This window comes from Protopterus annectens, chromosome 1.part2 (assembly GCF_019279795.1).
Source record: "Protopterus annectens isolate FY-2018-M chromosome 1.part2, PAN1.0, whole genome shotgun sequence".
Taxonomy (NCBI): Eukaryota; Metazoa; Chordata; order Ceratodontiformes; family Protopteridae; genus Protopterus; species Protopterus annectens.
Genome location: NC_056727.1, coordinates 990,075,034 through 990,097,076, shown reverse-complemented (window position 1 = coordinate 990,097,076; position 22,043 = coordinate 990,075,034). Strand labels below are relative to the sequence as shown.

The 22,043-nt window shown below is 43.5% G+C and overlaps 1 protein-coding gene across 1 annotated transcript in view; it reads left to right on the top strand.

Annotated features, from left to right (window-relative positions):
- The window catches only part of LOC122792213 (protein argonaute-3), a 1,955,650-nt gene that overhangs the window by 995,252 nt on the left and 938,355 nt on the right, over positions 1 to 22,043 (top strand). The window contains exon 11 of the mRNA XM_044059953.1: positions 20,814 to 20,947. Within this exon, the coding sequence (XP_043915888.1) occupies positions 20,814 to 20,947 (134 nt within the window). The remainder of the gene's footprint in view (positions 1 to 20,813; positions 20,948 to 22,043) is intronic.

Genomic DNA, 22,043 nt, shown 5'->3' with positions numbered 1-22,043 from the left:
TTACATCAGTCTTTTGTTGCTGTGCGGTGCCCAAAGCAGAAGCAGTTTGCAAGTACCGGTCGTCCAACTCCTGAAATTTTCATTTTCGAGTTTCAGAACCGAAGTCTTCAAAAAAGCTAAATACCCCATTGGGGATCCTTTTTCTTCCTCTAAACCAATGTCAGTAAAAGTTAACAATTGTATTTCTTGTGGAAAGCAAATACCTCATAAAGATTTTCATTCGTACTGCATTCCTTGCTTAGGTCTAGACCATGACGTCCCTCGCTGTTGGTTTTTTGCCTTATTCAATCCTCGAACTATTCGTCGTCAGTTCATTTTCGCATCAAACTATTTCAGTACTCGGTTCAGTTGTCCAGAAATGGCTTCGGTAAGCCATCTGACTACCGACATTCCAAAAAAACGTAAAGATAAAGACAGAGACAGACCGCACAGGTCCAAAGCTGCTAACGACGCTGCCGTTAAGCTAGTCGCCAGTTCACCGGTACTCAGTGAGGTGCTTTCGCAGCCCCTGACACCCGCTACTTCAGATTTGCAGGCCTCTACTGAGACTCATTCGGAGTCCAGTATGCTGCGAGATGCTTCTTTGACTGTGGAACCTGCAGATGTCTCTACCTTGGATGGGTTCGGAGCCGCTGTGTTGGCACCGGCTTCTGAGGGTGTATTCACGCCTACTGACTTGCATATCAAACCGACACCATCTTCTTCTTCAAGGCCTAAAACTCGATCCACGCCTAGAAAACCGAAGCCCAGACTGCATGGTCAGGCCCATATGCCTATTAAACAAATGATAAGAATGGTTGAAGACCTTATTACTGTAATCAGGGGAAGCCAGCCTTCTCCCTCTCAGAGACCTAGAAATGATTTTCCTTCTGATTCTTCTGATCAGGATTCTAAAATTTCTGTTTCTTCTGATGACCAGGATTTGCCCTTATCTACCTATGAGGATTCTGATGCAGAGGACTCCATTCCCTCTGCTTCCCCTCCAGAAGATTTCTCTTTTGGTGAAACTTTGCACACTGTTATGGAGCATTTCCGCTGGGAAAGCCAGGATTACTCTGACTCCAAAAAGAGGCTTAGGGAATTCTTGCTCCTACCTCAGCACAGGCCTTTAGCTATCCCTCCTGTACTGGACATTGTAGATGATGCCTTCTTGGAATCTAGCCTGGCCCCAGACACTTTACCTCCGGCTCCCAGGAAACCTGACACATATTACAGAGAGTACCTGACTCTCACAAGTTCTTTTTTAAGAATCCTACTGCAGACCCAGGGACCCAAAGGCATTAAGGCTACTACTGCCAGAAACTCTACCCCATCTGATAGAGATTCCAGGGCCCTGGACAGATGGGGTAAGAAGGTATACACTTCTGCTACTTTGGCCATTAGGGCCTTAAACTGCCAGTTTCATATGTTAAAGTATCAGCAGCATATTATTGGATTACTTAAACAGAAAATTATGTTGATTCCAGACTGTGCTGAAAATATAGAATTACAGGATTTAATGCATTCTGCTGAACAAGTTGGTAAACATACTTTGCAATGTGGTTTTGACTCCTTAGAGGCATCTTGCAGGGCTGCTGGGTCTGTACTTAGAAGGCATGCTTGGCTTAAAGAGCAGACTTTGCCAGATCATGTTAAAGCTAAATTACTGGATATTCCCTTAAACTAAGACCACCTGTTTGGCAACAAAGCAGAAGTAGTACTTAAAAAGATGGAGGAAAAAGCTAAATCTGTGCAAACTGTTAAAGCTTTCCTGCAAGTACAACCTCCCAGATTTAGTAGGCATTGACCTTCTAAGAAATGGTCCTTTCCTGTCTCTTCCAGGCTTTTTCAGTCCAAACCCAGGACCAGCAGATCACGTAGGCTACAGTCTCAAGGTACTCACAGGCATAAGCAGTAGGGGGCTCCCACTTCCAAAGCTGGAAGTAGTAAGACACCCCCTATGGTAAACTGTCACAATGACTTAACCTTAAACCTTCCAAGCCCTGTTCAACTGACTGCTCCTTTAGGGGGAAAGATTGCCCTGCATGCAAAAAACTGAGAACTCACTACCCAAGTCAAATGGGTTTTAAATATAGTTTCCCCAAGGATACAGATTCCACTTCCACACCTTACCAACCCCAAACATTTGGCCAGACCTTCCCCCAAATCAGTGTGGAGAGGCTCAACAGCAGGTTCTTTCTCTTCTAAGTATCAGGGCTATTCAACCTGTCCTAGAAGAGGAATGGGGACAAGGTTTTTACTCGAGACTTTTCCTGGTACCCAGAAAAGACAACTCCTGGCATCCTATCCTGGACCTGTCTATCCTAAACACCTTTTTGGTAATCCCAAAATTCAAAATGCTAACTCTTCATCAGCTGCTTCCCATGCTAGGCAAAAATGCCTGGTTGGCAACATTGGATTTAAAGGAAGCTTACCTGCACATCCCAGTAAGGGGATCTTGCAGAAAATACCTACGCTTCGGAGCAGGCTACATGCACCATCAGTTCTCTGCACTGGCCTTTGGCTTATCTACTGTGCCCAGGGTATTCACAAAGTGCCTAGCTCCAGTCATTGCATTCTGCAGTCAAAGAAATATTCAAATATACCCATACCTGGACGATTGTCTAATTCAGGCAGAAAGCCAGGACATACTATTAAATCATCTGGCATTTGTAAAGAAACTGCTTAGCTCACTGGGGTACACCATAAGCAAAAATAAATCAAATCACACCTAGTACCCTGCCAACAAATTTCCTTCTCTTCTATTAAAATTCATGCCTCAGTCATTTCAGCACATTATGATACTGAGTCACCCTTCTTCTCTCACCCCCTGCTGAAACAATTCCTCAGAGGGGCCAAAAATTTGACCACCCAGGAGAGCCCCTACTCCAGCCTGGGACCTTAACTTTGTATTGGAAAAGCTCACTCTACCTCCTTTTGAGCCAGCTGCAACTGCAGAGTTGAAATTCCTTTCTTGGAAAACAGCCTTGCTTCCAGCCATCACTTCAGCAAGAAGGGTGTCAGAATTACAGGCCCTAATGGCGGTGGAGCCCTTCATCATCTTTCATGTGGACAGTGTGTCCCTCAGGACCAATCCTTCCTTTATGCCCAAGGTGGTATTCAATGTGGCCCTTAATCAGTCCATTCATTTGCCAACCTTCTTTTCTAATCCACAGAACAAAGGAGAATGAATACTGCACTCCATGGACATGCACAGACAACTTAGATTTTCTTTGGACAGGACTAAACCTCTCAGGAAATCTGAACAGCTGCTAGTTGCCTTTGCTGCAGGGGCAGAGGGGAAGGCCATTTCAAAGCAAAGCATTTCTAAGTGGATAGGCCATTGCATTCAATTCTGCTATAAGCACCATGGAAAACCTACTCCACAGGGGATAAGGTCCCATTCCACCAGGGCTGCATCTACTTCTACAGCCTTTCTCAGAGGTGTTCCTACCAGGGACATCCTAGAAGCTGCTACCTAGAGTTCTGTACATACCTTCACCAAGCATTACCACTTGCCAATTTTTTCTAAATCCAGAGCTGGTTTTGCCACTACAGTCTTGCAGGGCCTAATAGCTGGTCCTAATGCTCTCTTATTGCCTCCTCTTTTCCTTAGCTTTGGGAATCTACCCAAATGTAATGATTGCAACAGTGAAACACGAAGAAGATAGTACAGGTGTGTACACTTACCATAAATGTAGATGTTCGAGTGTATTCACGTTTGCAGTCCTGGTTACCCTCCCTCCAGCCCCCTGATTCTATTGACTATACCTCGCTTTTTGTTTACTGTAGTTAAGCTTTCTGGTGTATTTGCTTTTTGTTGGAGATGTATCCTTGTATATAATTGCTTCCCATTATGGGCCACCTGACATCTGGGGCAAGAAAAACTCATGTAATGGCGTTGGCTGCATGCTTTATACCCCTGAGTACCTGACATCATGGAAGATGAGATAGCAACCGACGCAGGACCCAAGACTTTGATAATCAGGCTGACTGAGGGCTACCTGCAAGCAGATAACTCAAATGTAATGAGACTGCAACAATGAATACACTCGAACATCTGCATTTATGGTAAGTGTACACAACTGTACTTTTTCCTTACAGCAGATGGTAATGTTGCAGCAATCTTGAAGTTCACATTTTCCAGTGTTTTCTTTCATTTAAGAACACAAGGCTGTATTTTACATTTATATTTACAAATGATCGAATTATGTATCAAATTCTATTTGACTAGGCTGGCAGCCTTCGCCCATCTTTCCCCAATCTTAACATCTCCCCCCGGAGAACTCAAGCTAGTTTTTCAATTGACCCTTGAAAAATGCTGCTTGAGAGGGTTAGGTCTGTCTGGGTGTACCTCACCCTATTCCCTGTCTTGAGAGCCCATCTGCATTGGCATTGCTAATCCCACTGCGGTGCTGCACTGACATATCATATGCTTGCAACCCCAAGCTCCATTTTAGTAACTTTGCATTTTGCTGTCTGGCTCTGTTTAACCATGTTAGAGGTTGTGATCTGTCATTACAGTGAATTTTCTTCCATACAGATAAGGCTGAAGTTTCTACAGTGCCCACACTTTGGCTAGACATTCCTTTTCTACAGCTGCATACCATTCCTCCCTTTGTTGGAGCCTACTACTGAGATAAACCACTCGGTGCTCTTCCCCCTCTAAAGAAATCTGGCTAAGCACAGCCCCCACCCCATGGTTTGAAGCATCCACCTGCACAACAAATTATTTGCTGTAGTCTGGATTGGCTAACACAGGGGGTCCTCCCAAAGCTTCTTTAAGCTTCTGAAATGCCTGCTCACATGCTGGGGTCCACACTAACTTATCCTGCCTGTTCTTCCTTGTCAGGTCTGTGAGGGGAACAGCTAAGGTACTATAACTATGTACGAACTTTCTGTAGTACCCTGCTGTCCATAAGAATGCCCTCACCTGCTTTTTGGTAACAGATGCAGGCCATGCCTGAATAGCTTCCACTTTGGCAGGTTCTGGCCTTATCTTACCACTCCCCACTTTATGTCCTAGGTCGGAGATCTCTGCCATACCCACCTGACATTTGCTCGGCTTAATGGTCAACCCTGCCCGCTGTAGTCTGCCCAGCACCTCCCTGACATGCTGAAGATGCTCTGGCCAAGAATGGCTGTAGATGGCAATATCATCTAGGTAAACAAGGGCAAATCCTCCTGCTAGGATATTATCCACCAGCCTATGGATAGTCGCTGTGCCATTCTTCATCCCAAGGTGCATCTTTGTGAATGCATACAAGTCAAAAGGAGTCACAAAGTCTGACTTCTCTCTAGCACTGGGAGTCAGGGGCATCTGCCAGTAACCCTTGGTAAGATCAATGGTTGCTGCCATCATAATATCTGTTATAACCTGTATTGTCTATTTCTGTTTAAACTTGTAATAACTAGTGGAGCTTTTCTCCCCGGGCCGCTACTGAAAATGGACATATGTCCAGCTAGACTAGCTCGGTCAACAAATGTAAAATAAATAAATAAATAAATAAAGATACTTAACCCCACCTAGCTGCTTTACGGCCTCATTTGTCCTAGGCATGGGGTAAGCATCTGACTCTGTGTGACTATTTAATTTCCTGTAATCCACTCAAAATCTGGTGCTGCCATCCTTCTTTGGCACCAGTACCACTGACGAGGCCCGGGGACTGTTGGACTCTTGAATCACCCCTAGTTCCAACATCTCCTGTACCTCCTCCCTCAGAGTCTGTCTGACTCTCTCAGGCACCCTATAAGGGGGCTGCCTAATAGGCCTTTGGGGTCCTGTATCCACCTGGTGCTGTAGCAGGTGGGTGCTCCCTGGTTTCCCAGTGAACATGTCCCCAAATTCCTGCAACACTGCCTGGATTTCTCGAATCTGGGTAGGAGATAGCTGCTGGAACATTGTTACCCCTTCCACTGAGTTGTCAGCCCGAGCTTCACTGAGGAGATCAGTCGCCAGATCTCCCTTAGACTCCTCCTGCAGTCCACTGCAAATGCTCAGCACAAGGGCCTCTCTATCATGGTAAGGTTTCATCGTGTTAACATGGTACAATTTGTGCCCCTGCCATCTGCCTAGCACTTCCACCATGTAGTTAACATCACTTACCTTTCTTACCACCTTGCAGGGTCCCTCCCAAGCTGCTTGCAGCTTGTTGTTTCTGACAGGAATAAGAACCATTACCTGCTGTCCCACAGCATACTCTCTAGCTCAAACATTCCTGTCATAACACACCTTTTTCTGTTGTTGGGCCTCTGCGAGGTTCTCTTGGGCCAAGCCCATGAGTTCCCTGAGCCTTGTCCTGAGGTTTAGGACGTATGCCATAACAGACTCCTTGTGAGACTCGCACTCACCTTCCCACTCATCTTGAATTAAATCTAGAGGTCCCCTCACCCTATGCCCATACAGCAACTCAAAGGGTGAAAAACCTGTGGATTCCTGGGGAACCTCTCTGTAAGCAAACAACAGATGGGGCAAATATTTGTCCCACTCCCTCTTAAACTGATCTGCAAATGCCTGTAGCATGGACTTGATTGTAGAGTTTAATCTGTCAACAAGACCATTAGTCTGGGGATGGTAGGGGGTGGTCTTCATGTTCTTCACCCCACAGGACTTCCACAGACAAGCCAGCAGGTCTGACATGAAATTGGCACATCTGTCAGTCAGTATTTCTTTTGGGAAACCTACCCTACTGAAAATCTCTAACAAAGTATTTGACACCTTCTCTGCATCAATGGAGGACAAAGCCACTGCCTTATGGTATCGTGTAGCATAATCCACTACCACTAGGATATACTTGTTCCCTGTGGAACTTGGGGTACTTAGAGGACCCACAATATCCATAGCTGCCCTATGAAATGGCTGCTCAATCACATGCAAAGGCATCAAAGGAGCTCTCACCTTGTCTCCTGCCTTGCCTACCTTTTGGCACTGCTCACACATCCTGCAGTACCCTGTTACATCTCTGGAAATTCCAGGCCAATAGAAGTTTTGCATAATATGCCTATGTGTACATTTTTTGCCCATATGACCTGCAAAGGGAATATCATGGGCTATGGCTAGAAGCACCAGATGGTAAGCTCTAGGCACTACCAACTGCTGTACTCTCTCACCTTCTAGCCCTCCCTCAGGGGGTCCACTCTCTGTATAGTAACCCTTTGTCCCAGTATACAGATTCCCCCTTCCCTTGAAAATCAAGTGCCTCCCTAGCTACCTGCTTCTGGCCTTGCAATGTATGGTCTGAAAGCTGAGCCTGTCTCAACTCTCTCCTTGTAACCCTTCCCAACTCCCCCTCCACAGGAAGCCTGTCATCCTCTGACAGTGGTGCCTCACTGTCAGCCTGGGTACCACTAATCACCACTACCTTTGCAGTCACTCTGTCCAAGGGAACACCCACAAGCAGCTGTGGCTCACATTCAGTCTCACTACTACAAAGTAACTCCCTCTGTGAAGTAACCACCTCAGCAGTCCTGGCTCAAGTATGAAGTTTGTCTGTGTCTCCCCCAGGCTACCAGACCCACATGCTTGTCTCTTAGCCTCACTGTGTATAACTGCATAAGTACATGGTACTGTCTCATCCAAATCCTTCCCTCTCAGGACATCTGCAGGATGGTAGTTCCATACCCCTGTTGTCTCAAGACAACATACTGTTGGCATTTTGTCTTTCCCACTTACTGGCTCCCTCACCTTTGGTTCCCCACCTTGCCTCCATGGACATTTGTATGCCACATGGCCCCACTGGTTGCATTCAAAACATTTAACCCTAGCTCCTGGACGTGTACCTGGACTAGTGGCTTCCCCTGCTACTGGCACATTCTGTTGGGGCAGTTTGTGCTGCCCACCATGGGTTCCTTTAGACCCATGAGCAGTACTGGGGCTCCCCTTCCTGTGCAGGGTTGCCCTGCTGGCCAGGTATAGGTCTCCCTTCTTCCCCAACTCATCTGAAGTAGCACATTGTCTATCAGCTAACCAGATCCTCATGTCCTCAGGCAAAGTGCTAAGGGCTTGTTCCCTCACCAAAAGGTCTGACAGCCCTTCAAAAGTGGTGACCTGACATCCACTCACCCAGCTATGAAAATAAGTGCTCAGTTCAGCAACATATTCACATACATTTTCATTTGCCTTGCGTCTATGCTCACGAAACTTTTTCCTATACATTTCAGGTGTTAGCTTAAAACATTCTAAAAGACATTTTTTACAGTAGTATAATCAAAACAGACAGAGTCAGGCATTTGTGATATACAAGTTGCAGCTTTCCCATGGAGTAAGGGGGTCAGGAACCATACCCAGAGCCTTTGGTCAACACTATACTGTTTGCATACCCTTTCAGACATGTGAATGAAACTATCAAAATTATCCCCTTCTTTAAATTGCAGAAGAAATTTACTGACCTGTTGTTCTTCTGGGGTCCAGTTACTCCCTTCCCCATTACCTCCATGACACTGGCGAAGAGTCAGCATTTCCCTCTCATGCTTCCTCTGATGCTCCTTTTCTTTGGTTTCTATCTCCAAATGCCTGGCCTTCAACTCAGGTCTCTTTAGCTCCAGCTGGATTTTTAAGTCCACTGCAGAAAGGTTGAGTTGTCCATTCTCCGAGGATATTGTATCTCCACTGCTAGTCTGATTATCCTTCACAGAAAGGTTTAGCTGTCCATTCTCCGAGGATATTGTATCTCCACTGCCAGTCTGATTGTCCTCCTGGGTGCTGTTTTCTGATGCAGCTGTAACCAAGGCTGCAATCAGGTCTGCCTTAGTCAGGTTTCCATGCACCAGTCCCCTAGCCTGGTACATCTCCACCAGCCAGCTCCTTGTCAGCTTTCCATACTCCTGTGCTGATATGCTGCCTGCTCACCCTGACTAACTAAGCTAACAAAAGAAATAAAACAGTTGTGATCTGAACTCTGAGTATTCACAGCGTGGCTGATTTAAACTACAAAACACCTTCAGAGATCACTGTACATAAGCTACAGGATTCACTCTACCCACACCACTGCAAACCACAAGTGAGGTTATCCCAACCACTGCCACCACAAATGTGAATATCTTATCCCAACCACTGCCACCACAAATGTGACGACCGTGCACTGGCCCAACAATCAAGGAGCCTCAATCCTCACCAGTAACACCAGGGAGGGCATCTCGTATAAGAGGAAAGGATAACAAATACACAGAGTAAAGTACAATTTCCCACACAACCAAAAGGCTGTAACAGAACCAAGTCACCACAATTTCCCTTAAGTGCACACACAAATCACAGTCAGTCTGGGACTGGTTGCTCCCTTGCTCTCCAGGTCCCCAATAAAACTCGCCACTGGCACAGCTATAGGGTCCAGATCTCAGCCTAACTGGCAAGCTAACCTCCAGTACCCTGTCTGTCCCACCAGTGCTTCCTGTCCCTGCCCAGGTAGCTGACACACCACACAAACTTTTAGATAAGTATTTATACAACTTCACAGACACTCCTGGGAAAGGCTAACACAGATTCTGCAGCTGTGCCCCTTTACCCAGACTATACGGTAGTAATGTCTGCCATCACCAACTAATACGTATCAGCTACCCAAAGGCCCTTAAAAGGGTGTCCAATTATTACTGTGTAATATTATTATCCAATTGATAATGTGACTAAACAGTCTTAAGGTTTATTGGAAGGGCTTATTACAGGACCACTTATAAGCATGGAATGTACTCTAGAGCTTACTTATCTCTACACAAACCAGCCACAGGTAAAGATTTTTAAAATATTTAATAATAAATAATTAAATCACAAGACAATACTACTACACCATAGTGATATTTAAGAGTTCAGAGATCACACAGAAACCTAGCAATTACTAGAAGAAAACATACTTCTGAGATACCGCTTACATAAGACAACAGGCAGAGTGCTGATACATTGGATATCAAGATCAAAATGCTTAGTCTCTCTTTGAACAATAGTTTTTAAACTCACTAACAATCATCTTTGCTAGGGCCCTACCAGATTACATCATTTGACACCTAGGTTTTCCCAGTATTCACATTACATCATTTTGACACTTAGTCTGGAGTTCCCAGGCAAAAAGGCTACATTATTTAGCAATCTAACACCTGTTCAGGAAACTACAACAATAAAATACATTTCACATGTACATTCTAGCAATTATTCCTTGGGTCAGGACAATAGAAAGAATGTGTTCAGCCAGCCAATTCGCACCACTATCTAGATAATTTTAACTTCAAAGAACATTTGAAATGCTTGGCTTAGTTTTCCTTACAGCAGATGACAATGTTGCAACAATCTTTAAGTTCACATTTTCCACTGTTTTCTTTCATTTAAGAACACAAGGCTGTATTTTACATTTATATTTACAAAAGATCGAATTATGTATCAAATTTTATTTAGCTAGGCTGGCAGTCTTCGCCTATCTTTTCCCAATCTTCACAGGGTCTTTGCTGTAGACTGTACAACCGAGGGCCTTGGATCTGAGGCCTGAAAAGGGCTTTGAGAGAAATCCTCTGGTATGGGAGCTAACACTAACCGATCAGGCAAACCTGGTCCCCCTCCCCCAACTTCGGAAGCTAATGTTGCAGGTACCTCTGTGGCTGTGCAGGCTGGAGAAACTAGGGTGGCTCCCGAAGCGGTACCCACTAAAGTCGCCTTTGCCATCGGATGTACCTCACCCCCTAAATCAGCAGCTGGCGGGACATCCGAGCTTGGAGGCGCAGACACTTTTTCTGGCCTAGAAACTTTGGACTTCTTTCTCTGTGGTTCACCTGAGACAGCTGGTGTCGCATCCATGCCTAAGGTGAGTTGTTTCAGGTGTTGGTTTTCAACAAATAAGTTCAGGGCTGAAAGACGGCTGCGCAGTGCTTTAGGAACAAATGACTGGCAAATGGAACAGACTTTGTAATCATGGGCAAACCCTAAACAGAACAGGCAGAGGTTGTGGCTGTCTTTGTGTGAAATTTGACATCCTCATTTTCCCTTCCTAGATGACATGGATGGAATCAGCTAATAGAAAAGGCAAAACAGCAATCAAGCTAGAAAAGAGATTCCCTAACAGGGTACTTATCGTTCAGAAGTCACTTGGCACGGAGCTGAACGAGCAAGCTGACATTCGACTAGTGACAGAGAAATTCTGAGGTCAGTGTGTGCAGATGTCACATTTATGGCCCACATTTTATGGTACCTATGTGTGACATCCCACGGATCATACAGCAACCAGGCTAAGCTTTTGTAGATGAGACGGACGTTTGGGTTGCCTCAGGTGGAGGATCCCTCATGTTTAGAATACTGCAACATGAGAATAGAAGGATATCACCCATTACCAGCAGTTCAAAAGATAGATACGAGAAAACCAGATATAGTGGTCCATGAAAAGAAGACAAAATTTGCATTGATCTTTGAAATCGCTACACACAGTGACTACAGTGTCTTGCGTACAGAGAGAGACAAAGTCATAAAATATCAGGATTTTCAAGCAGAAACGAAAGCAATGAGGAAGAAAGATTCCCAGAAAGTTCCAATAGTAGTAGCAACAGGACTTATAAAAAAAATGTTCAATCATTTTAGATATGTTACCAATACATGTAACTCCATACATATTGCAAGGAATCATTACTGGGCACATTATGGGTGCTGCGAAGAGCACTTCTGGCTGACATCAAAGATTGAAACAATACTAACTTCATGAACTTTAATCGTACTTTAACTTGGGAATGGGTCCATTTCTGTCATGGTAATAGAAACCCAAAAGACTTGGAGAAAAAAAAAAAAAAGTGATTATCAACCCATATATTGTCAGGTGGGTTGCAAATTGGCTCACTGATAGAACTCATACGGTCAAAACAGGGGACTTCTCCTCCTCTACCAGACCTGTAACCAGTGGTGTTCCACAGGGATAGGTTCTGGGACCCCTAATATACATAATCTACTTCTCCAAAGTACGGGCTAAAACTAAAGGACTGTGGCTGACAAAGTTTGCTGATGACTGCAAACTGGGAGTAATCATTGAAACCCCTTGCAATGTCAACATCCTGCAAGAAGGTTTTACGCAGACTAATGATTGGTGCCAAAGTCATGGTCCTAAACTTAATGCAAAAAAAAAAAATGCATTATCATCCCCTTCAGCAAGAGTGATGTTTGTGCAAACTACCACATCAATAGCAATACCCTAAGCACATAGTCAGTGGTGAGAGATCTGGGCATGCAGGTTGATAGCAACCTTAACTTCAGTCATCATGTCTCCACAGTGGTAAGAAGGTAATTTTGTATTCCTCATCTCATAAGTAAGCTCACTGTCTCCTGAAAAAAAGAGACCCCCCCCCCCCGTACAATAATAGAGTACAACGCTCCCCTTTGGTATGTTCCTTTCCAAACACCTGCAGCAATTGGAGAGATCAGAAAGGTTCCTTACAAAGAAAATTCAGGGTCTTCCAAGATCTGTCTTATGTGTTGTATGTATGGAATGGAATGTTGTATGGAATGTATTGCATCTGAAGAAGTGTTGCAAACGAAAACGCAGGTGTGTAGACATAGCGTTAGGTGCTTGTGACATTTGAATTCTAACTGATGGTTGCCCTGTCATGTCTTTGTGAATAAAGTCGATTTTTCAGCAAGGACTGAGCAGTCTTCCTCTACTGGTACATTTTCCTGTTTTATCTGTCTTATGTGGACAGACTGAAATCATTGTCATTTTACTCTGTCATACAGACTGCTCAGAGGTGACCTGTGCCTTGCATATAGAGTAATCTCTGACCCAGCTTTAATGGAAATGCTGCACATTCGCAAGTCAAATGGCACATGGGTCATTCGCTCAAAGGACCTTAACCTGGTATGGGACATCAACAGAACTTGCTGGAGAGACAGGTTTGTCTCACAGAGGTTGCTCCACCTTTGGAACAAGCTTCCTGTTCATGTTAGACAAAGCCCCTCATTGCCCCTATTTAAGCATAATATGGATGATTGGATGGGTAATCAGAAATTCACCCGGGGGTTCCACATGTGTTCCTCTTGGATAGGGGCAGTAGGTGCTGATTTTAGTGTCTGCTTGAACCAGGTACCCTTAGGAGCACTAATTGAATTTGGCTAGGGTTGTAAGGGCCCTAGGGTTGTAAGGGCCCTGTGGCCGTTAGCCTAGTAACCTCCTATGATCCTATGGGTTAGACAAATACTTTGTGCTGTTGTAAGTCCTGGGAGATGGAGTAGAAAGTTCTTCTCCACCTAGCCAGAATGTTTACCTGCACCTTGGGAGGTTTTGCCTGGTAAATGGGTCTGCTTCTGTAAACTTTCTTTCAAAAAGAAGCAAAAACTTAGGCATAGGTCTTCTCCTGTCAGAGTTTTTGTAGACAGGAGTGATTTGTTAGGCTTAGTTCAGGGTTTAGTTCATGGTTTTTGTCCCTTCCAGTTCAACTGTTTCTGGCAAGAGAAAAAGGCATGTCATTCTTCATTCTCTAAAGAAGGTTCCGGATTTACAACCACAAAATGATTGTGAAATGGCAACTCTGTTTTTTCTCAGGTTTCTGATTAAGATTATAAAGAAAGTGTGGCTTCTGCATGTCCATTTTAAGAATTCTCTTTTTTCAGAATTTGTTTCCAGAATGAATCATTTCATTTAGAACATAATGACATTGGCACTGTTATGCGGAGGATGTGAAAAGCTGAAATTTTTAATTTTCCCTTAGTTATTTTTTGGACTGTCTGCTGCAGACATTGTTAAGAAGTGTGATGAGAGAGAGCAGTTGTTTTAAGGAATCTTTTGGCCTTCCTTCTCCAAGTTTGTCATGGAGTTAATGCTGTCTCTACAAACTTTTTGAAAAAGTGAAATAAACACAAGCTCCTGGTAAACAAATGTTTAAATAGCAATGGTAAGAAGGTTCCAAAAAGATAGGTTGGAACACCCAGAACATATTACATTCTAAGTCTGAGTATTTGCAAGACTGCCTTCCCCTTTTCACCCTGGCAAATCTTTAATTCTTCCAGAAATCTGAACTGCAATTTCTCTCTTTGACAACAGAGTTTGTCAGATTGGTTCTGAAAGTAATTCTTCAAGGTTACAGATGGCACTGGGAGTCTCTCCCTTCTTTTCAAGGAATTCCCATCATCCATCTGACCAAGCTCCTCTTTTCTCTCCTTTCATTCAGCACCTGCTGTCTCAGGGGTGATAGAAGTGGTCCCTCCTCCTCTTTAAGGGGAAGAGTCTTATTCAGAAATGTTTCAGTGCCAAAGAAAGAAAATTCATGGAGGCCAATAGTGGATCTTTCCTTTCTAAACCTACTTGTGATAGTGACCAAATTCAAAATGTTTTCATTACGTAACTTGATATTCATCATTCTCACTGCTGCAGTAACCTATGGATGTTTCCTGCCAAGGATACAGTAACAGGTCAGCTTCCCAAAGCTTTCACACCATCCCAGATGGTTACTCTGGCTGCTTATTGGCTAAGCCCGTTTGGAGGGAACTAAATAAACAGCCAGAGTGACTAAAAATTTTCAGAACTTTCTTGCTGCCGTGTGAAATGGAGCTGTGAGATTTCATAGGAAGAGCAGTCAGCTTAAGGCTTTTTATTTGACAGATAAGTCTCCTTGAGGAAACCTTCTGCACTTACTGTCATTTTTAGTGAATATTTTTTTAAATCTATTTTTAACAGAAATGCAGTATGTTTTTTCAGTAATGTCTGTACTATTTTTCATTGAAAGACTGCTCTTTCAGTTCTGGGCATAGCTGTCAGGATTTAGCTTGGTTATTTAGGCTTAATTGTTTTATTAATTATGCTTTACACTAATTGCTTATATTTTGAAGGAAATGTATTTTAGGGGCAAAAACTTTGCGTTGTGTTCGTGCTTGCATACATTTCATGACAACTTATCTGGCATATTTTTTGTTTAGCAGTTCACTTCAGGGAGGGCATCTCTGTTTCTGATGTGATTTATTGTGTGCTGCTTGTTTACTTTATAGTTTATTGGGAGTTTGGGGCTTTTTGAGTGTGTGTGATGCCTGTGTGCATTAAGTGGCAATTTGGCTTTCAACTGACTCTCTAGAGCAGCTTAATTTCAGTCAGGCTTCTTCCTTTGCTACAGCATGGATACCTGCTAGTTGCTGGCCCTTCCCCCAGTGTACCTAAAAAGAAAAAAACAGTTAAAGTACGAGCCCTTGCCTGGTGCTCTTATCTTGGCAGTAGCGTCCATGGATCCATCCCAACTAACTCACAGGTTTTTGGAACCGAGTGGAGCAGTGTCATGCTAAATTGATGTTGAGTACTGTGTACCGTCTTCGGAGGTGTCCTTAGTGACTCCCATTCTCAAGCTTGAGGTCCTCGGCCTTTGAAGCATGAGGAATAATCCCCTCCTCAGATCCTTCCACTCTCTTGGTGTCGGGGCTGTTGGGTGCTTCCTCTGATTAGCCATCTCATTGATCTAACCATCTGGAAGTCATTGCAGGAGCCAGACTTGAGAAAACCCAACAAAATTTTGAGGCCACCCAAGTACAAGCAATACTGGAGGAAGGGTCCCCTGGTGTATTCCATTACTGCCTCAGCTGCTACTAAGAAAGAGCTGACTGAAAGAAAAAAAAAGAGCTTACCAAGGATATTACCATGCTCCATTCAGCCAACTGGGAGTCCTGGGTAATGAACTGACTAGAGAAGCAAGCTTATGCTTTTGCATGTTTGCAGTTAAGAATCTGAACTATGCCCCAATAGAAACAGACTTCTGAGGTGTGTAGCCAAACACGGATTAGAAACTCTGAAGAGCCCCACCCCACTGGACTCAAAGAAATGGCTGGAAATGACCTTGTGTAGGATGTATGATATTACAGATCTCACTATGCAACAGATGGAGCAGCCCAGGCAGTGGGTACAGGCATCTGTATGAGGCACCTTGCCTGAGTCCATTTGTGAGCCTTTGCAGACAATTCCAGAGTGTCCTTCAACAATACTCCATATGACAGATCTTCTTCACACATGCAGATGTGTGAGCAGGACAGGAATAATAATAGTTTATCCATTTTTAACCAGTTAGGCCTAGTGGACACCTCAAAGTGCATCTCATCCATTTCTCAAAATGCATGGCTGTGGTTGCAGACCATCTCTACCTACAAGGAGCGAGGGTGTTCCCATACTTGGCAAATTGAATCCTGGCCCCATAAAAGTGGAATCCATACTGAAGGCCAGGAATTGTTTTCTCCAGACTTATCTGTTCTTTGATGTCACAATCAGTACAGAAAAGTCACCACTTGAACCGATACTAAACATCCAGTTTATTGGCTGACCTCTAGGCATGGTTCGCTGTGCTGTTTCCTTGCCCCTAGACAGAGTACAGGCATTACACAAGGCAATCCAAGATCTTCTACAGTCCAGTAATCCTCCAGCCTACTTGGTCCTGAGTTTCAAGTTTCATAGCATCCTGGATTCTAATGGTTCAGTTTGCTCTATGTGACAGGAGAGCACTACAGTCGTTAATACAGAATCAATGATTTCGGTTGACTTGCAGCTTAATTCACTCGTTCATTCTAACAAACACTTGCAGAGCTCATCTACTTTTTTGGATCTCTTCCCCACTTGTCCATTGTGGGAAGATGCTTTGTACTGCCCCCTCTGGTGGTGTGTCACCACAGATGCCCTCCCTTTGGAGTGGATGGCCATTTTCAGGGGAGAATGGTCCAAGCTGTTTGGAATGTTTAGGTTGACAGTTTTCACAAAAGAATCTTAGAGAATGAAAGCAGTCCTCCTAGCATTGCAGAAGCTCCAAGATTTTCTCCCTCTGAGTGTGACTTCCATTCAAATTGACAAAATTATGGTTTTATGACATATCAGCAAGCAGTGGAAAGGGCAGCCGCGGTGGTGCAGCAGTTAGCGTTGCCGCCTCACAGCAAGAGGTTCTCCGGTTCAATCCTCGGCTGGGGTGCCTTCTGTGCGGAGTCTGCATGTCCTCCCTGTGGTCACGTGGGGTTTCTCTGGGTGCTCCGGTTTCCTCCCACAACCCAAAGACATGCTGTAGGTGGATTGGACATTCTAAATTGGCCCTAGGTGTGAGTGCATGCGTGTCTGTGCCTTCTGTGGAAGGTTGGGCACCGGGCTGGCAACTCGACACCGTAAAAGTCCACTGCCAATCATGAGCAGACAGGTGATCCGCTGTGGCAACCCCTAACCGGGAAAAGCCGAAAGAAGAAGAAGAAGCAAGCAATGGAAAACCAGGTCCTCCTTTTTTGTCAGGAAATGGTAAGAGTGTGGCAATGGGCAGTGAGTTGCACTGCATTCTGGTAGCAGTGCATATTCCCCAGAAATCCAGTTTCCTTGTGAACAAGCTCAGCAGAACAAGCCTTATTCCTCATGAGTGGTCTCTCATTCCCATTGGTGGCTCTAACCATCTTTAACTTTTATTGCTATCTGTACTGCAACGTCTTTACATTCCTGGCCAACAAAGTACAGCACCTACTTTGCCTTGATTCTCCTAAGATAGACAGTCCCCGAAAGATGCTTTAGTTGAGCTGTGGCTTTCTGGGATCCTGTGTGCATATCCATAAGTACCCCTGATATCCACATTTTTACAGAAAGCCTTTTGGTGCAGAGCAATGGTTATCCTCATTGCCCCATTCTGGCACAGACAAATTTGGTTCCCTGTACTGAGGTCTCATTCAAGAAGCTACATTGGCTTCTGGATCCAGTACTGGATCTACCGTCCCACCCATCTGGGAAGCATCACCCGGATCTCCAGAACCTAAAACTACAGCTTGGTTTCTGCCGTTCCAGTAATGGCCATACTCCCTACTTTATCCCAGAATGGTAGAATGCTTCCAGCTTCCCAGAAAGACTCTACACAAAAAGGTCTAGTAAATGGAAGCATTTTGCTGTCTGGGCCACTTTTCCACAGATTAGTTCCCTTGAATCTTCAGTTCATGTTATCTTACCATTCTTAGTGACATTATTTGATGCAGGTTCCAGTTTCTTCAGTTAGTCTTTTGGCTTCAGTTTCTAATTTCCTTACATAAGCAGATTCCCACTTGCTAGGATTGCGTAAATTGTGCAAAACTGTCTTGAGAGGGCCTTTCTCTGTAGACCCCAGTGAGACAACCTACCCCTCCTTGGAATCTAAATTTGATGTTAGAGGCTGTAATTAAACCTCCTTTTGAACCAGCTGTTTCTGTGTCCTTGAAATTTCTTTCATGGAAAAGTCTCTCCTGGCTGAGGTGATCGCCACAAGGAGGAATCTCTGAACTTACCTGCCCTTTCTTTTCTCAGGCCACACCTTGTTTTTCTTAAAAACAGGGGGTCTCTCAAAACTAATCTGAACTTTATCCCCAAAGTGGCCTGTGAATCCAACTTAAATCCAAACCATCAACCTTCTATTATTTTTTCCTAATTATTCCAGTACAGGGGAATATACTCCTCACACCCTAGATGTTCCCAGGTAACTGAGATTCTATTTCTATCATACAGAAGGACTTAGGAAGGATTTACGGTTGTTTGTATCTTTTACACCAGCAGACTGGGAAAGAAAGTGTCTAAGGTAATTATCTAGATGTGTGTCTGTATGTATCACTTCTGTGCTTGTTAATGCTGTAATGAGACAGTGTCAGTTAAAACAAAAGCTCATGCAACACATTTTGTAGCAACATCTACAGCTTTCTTCAAGAATTCTTCCATTGATGACGTTTGTACTACAGCAACTTGGTTAACATTGAATACCTTTTCTAAGCACTATAAACTTGATTTGAATTCATAGGTTCATAGGTGTGTACTAGGCAGTGGGGCCTTTGTAAGCCTAGCTGTACAACCCAAATGTATTCTACAAGTTATTGTGCCGTAGAGGTTATTTTAAGCGGTATATGTTAGCTATGACATGCTTTAATGGCTGTCTCTGTCCATCAGAGACATAGGTGACAGACCAGAGGTGAATTTCCCATTTCCCATCCACTCATCCAAGTTGCTCTTGAAAAGGGGGTGGGGAAGGGCTGTGCTTCATATGGATTTGGAAGACTGTTCCAGAGAGTGAGGATTCTCTGAGATACATACATGTCACTCCATCATGCCCTGTTTAAGTTGCAAGTAAAGTTTAAATTCATAGATCTACTACTACTGGTGCTGTTCATTTTGTAGATATGCAAAAGGTCCATCACTGCAGAATTCAAGGATGGCTTGTATATGCCAGGTATAAATCACCTCTCACCAGTCTGTAGGAAACATATAGATACAGGGCTTTGAATCAATTTGCATTAGACATTGTGTTTATGCTCTGTATTCTTTTTGTGAGGAATCACTGTGGCTGTTCCAATTGATGCATATGCCTGCTCAGGTACATACTGAAGGGGGTATTATTCTCAATGATGAGTATGATGAGGGCTACATACAGTGGCATGATGACTTCCTTGAACCTAAATCTCAAGCTGTTACTTACAAGTTGAGTGACATGGACTGATTTTTTTTTTTATTATGATAGATGCTTGTTTGTCAAAAGCTAGGTTACTGTCTACATGAGTTCCCAAATCCCTGACTACTATGTCTGCTTTCAGGAGTGTTTTATCTATGAGGAAGTTTCCCTGGATAGCTGACTTCTCAAAGGGTACTATTAGGCATATCTTGGCATTAAGCTGGCTTTGCCACCAGTTATTTGTCTGTGTAAGACCTTCCTGTAAGACATTAGTATCTTAGGGTTTCTATGATCAGGATCAAAGGGTTTCCTTTGGGACCTCCATTCTCAAAGGACTTTTGTCATGACGCCACCTACATGTTCCATTTTCTGGGAATTCTGACCCATCATTCAGAGCAGACAAAATGAAAAGGATATGGAAGTTATGTACTTAACATAATGCTAGAGCCTTTCATTTGTATCTGTCTGATATGACACCCTTCCAACCTTTCCCCGCTTTCTTTTGTTTGAGAGCTCCTAAGGAGTCATGTTCTGTCCTAACTGTTTCTGTCAGCAGTAGGCACAAGACAAGACGAGCGTACACTGCAAAGTCCAACAAGGTTGATGAGCGTACACTGCAAACTTGATGTGAGGGAAGCTAGCTTAGTGAGGACAGTGGCATTGCGGGAGGAACAGTTTGAGCTCATCTCTGGAGCACTATCTTTGCCGTTTTGGATTTGACAAGCAACATAAAGACCCATCAGTCATATCAGACAGGCAAAAATGAAATTATCTAGCATTTATTTACAATGAGTACATAACTTCCATTTTCCTAATAAAAGTAAAAGTTAGTAGAAGGCTTTTCACAAAGGGGGCTTTCTACCCAGCTCTTGAAGATCACTAGACGACCGACAGTTTTGTAGGGCCTGCTGAAGGAGTGCTGTCTTCGGCAGAAAAGTTCTGAAACATTTTGCACTCCGTCTTTTTATAGAGTTTTGGTCAGGCTCCGGACATTTGGAGTGCATGCTGACCAGTTACAGTGGGATAGGACCCGTATAGCTTGGGCTGCTGCAACAGTGATCTGTGTTTCAACGTCTGTACTTCTCATTATTTTGACATGAATTTTGCCATGCAGTCCTGGATCTAGATACGATGAACAGATAGTTTCTTCTTTTCAGACGTTAATATTGTGTATGTGTTCAATTGAAAATGAACGTATTGCTGTAGTTACTTCTGTCTCAGCCATTAACAACACTCATGGTGATAAACAGTGAAATGTATCCATATCTGTGTATCAAATGTGTACAAAATGCATCAAGTACTGTCTGGAAGACTGATAAGTACAGAAAATGGGGTGAGTGAGATGTACTTAATGTAGACCACTGCTATTTAATATTACCATTCTTTGGAATATTAGCAGTTAAGAATGTTTTGGATGTTTAACATTCTTAGTCATTATTTTAAACTTAAAACTTGCTGTGTATGTTCAGTGTAATATTCCAACATTTTTTTAGAATCGAACAGTGGCCACACCAAGCCATGGAGTATGGGATATGCGAGGAAAACAATTCCACACTGGTGTTGAGATCAAAATGTGGGCCATAGCCTGCTTTGCCACACAAAGGCAATGCAGAGAAGAAATTTTGAAGTAAGATTTTTCATTAATGTTTGATATTTTTTTTTGTGCTTGGAAAATTTGTAGACTACCTTGTTAATGCTTCTGCCTAGAACAGAAAAAAGGTGTCATTTTTGGGTCAGCATGAATTTTCTTCATGTTTAAATATTTGTTTAGATTTGTTTAGAAAAAATAATGTTCCATTACTAATTTTTTTGAGTTTCCCTGATTGGGGCAACTTGTCAGTCTTCATAACCTTACCTACAGATAACCCTACTGTGCCAGCACACAGGATACCCACTTAGGCAAGACTTTTCCATGGATGAGAAAGCAAGCAGGTCTCATGATTGTGAGAGATGGTGTTCATCCTAGTTGCTGCCAGATGCATACGTTTCCATTACACCCATGCTTTCTTTTTCCTCATATCCAGTGACTGCAGAAGCACAGGCATGTTTTACTGCTTATCCACTCTCGCAATTCTCAGATTATTTTTGACTATTTGTATTTACCATACTTTTTGCTGCAAGCCAGGCACTGTCTTCCATTGAAGGAGATGCCACCCAGGCACTGTCTTCCAGAGAAGGAGATGCCAGGATGCCTCTTTCATAGCCATCTTGGTTAGCTTTTTCACCAAACTTGATCCATTACCAGACCCAGATTGTTGGTGTTGTGAACAGAAGTGCAATAATTACATCAGTAGACCACCCTGACGGATTATATTTTGTATAGAGTAGACACTGATGATCTGTCAGTTTTTGCATAAGCTGCATTAAGAAAACTGTTTGGGAGTAAAGCAGTTAATAGTTGTTTTGGATATCAGAAGTTGCAGCAAGGTGCTATTTTGAAGATTTACTTTGTAAGACATTGAGGTCTGGTACCTCAGAAATGGCTTTTGCTAAAAGGTAGCCTACATGCTGGCAGGTTATCCATGTTTAATGAATTTAAAACTGAACTTTGTGGAATTGCTGTTTGGATTAAAAATAAAGTTTAACTGGTGCTTGAAATACTTGTTCTGATGTTGTCAATCTTCATTCCATCCTTGACAGACGGGTTTGGTTCCAACAGCGGAATGGACTCGGCCGTTACTGCAGCTTGCGCCAGCTAAAAACTCTCGAGCTTCACCTGTACC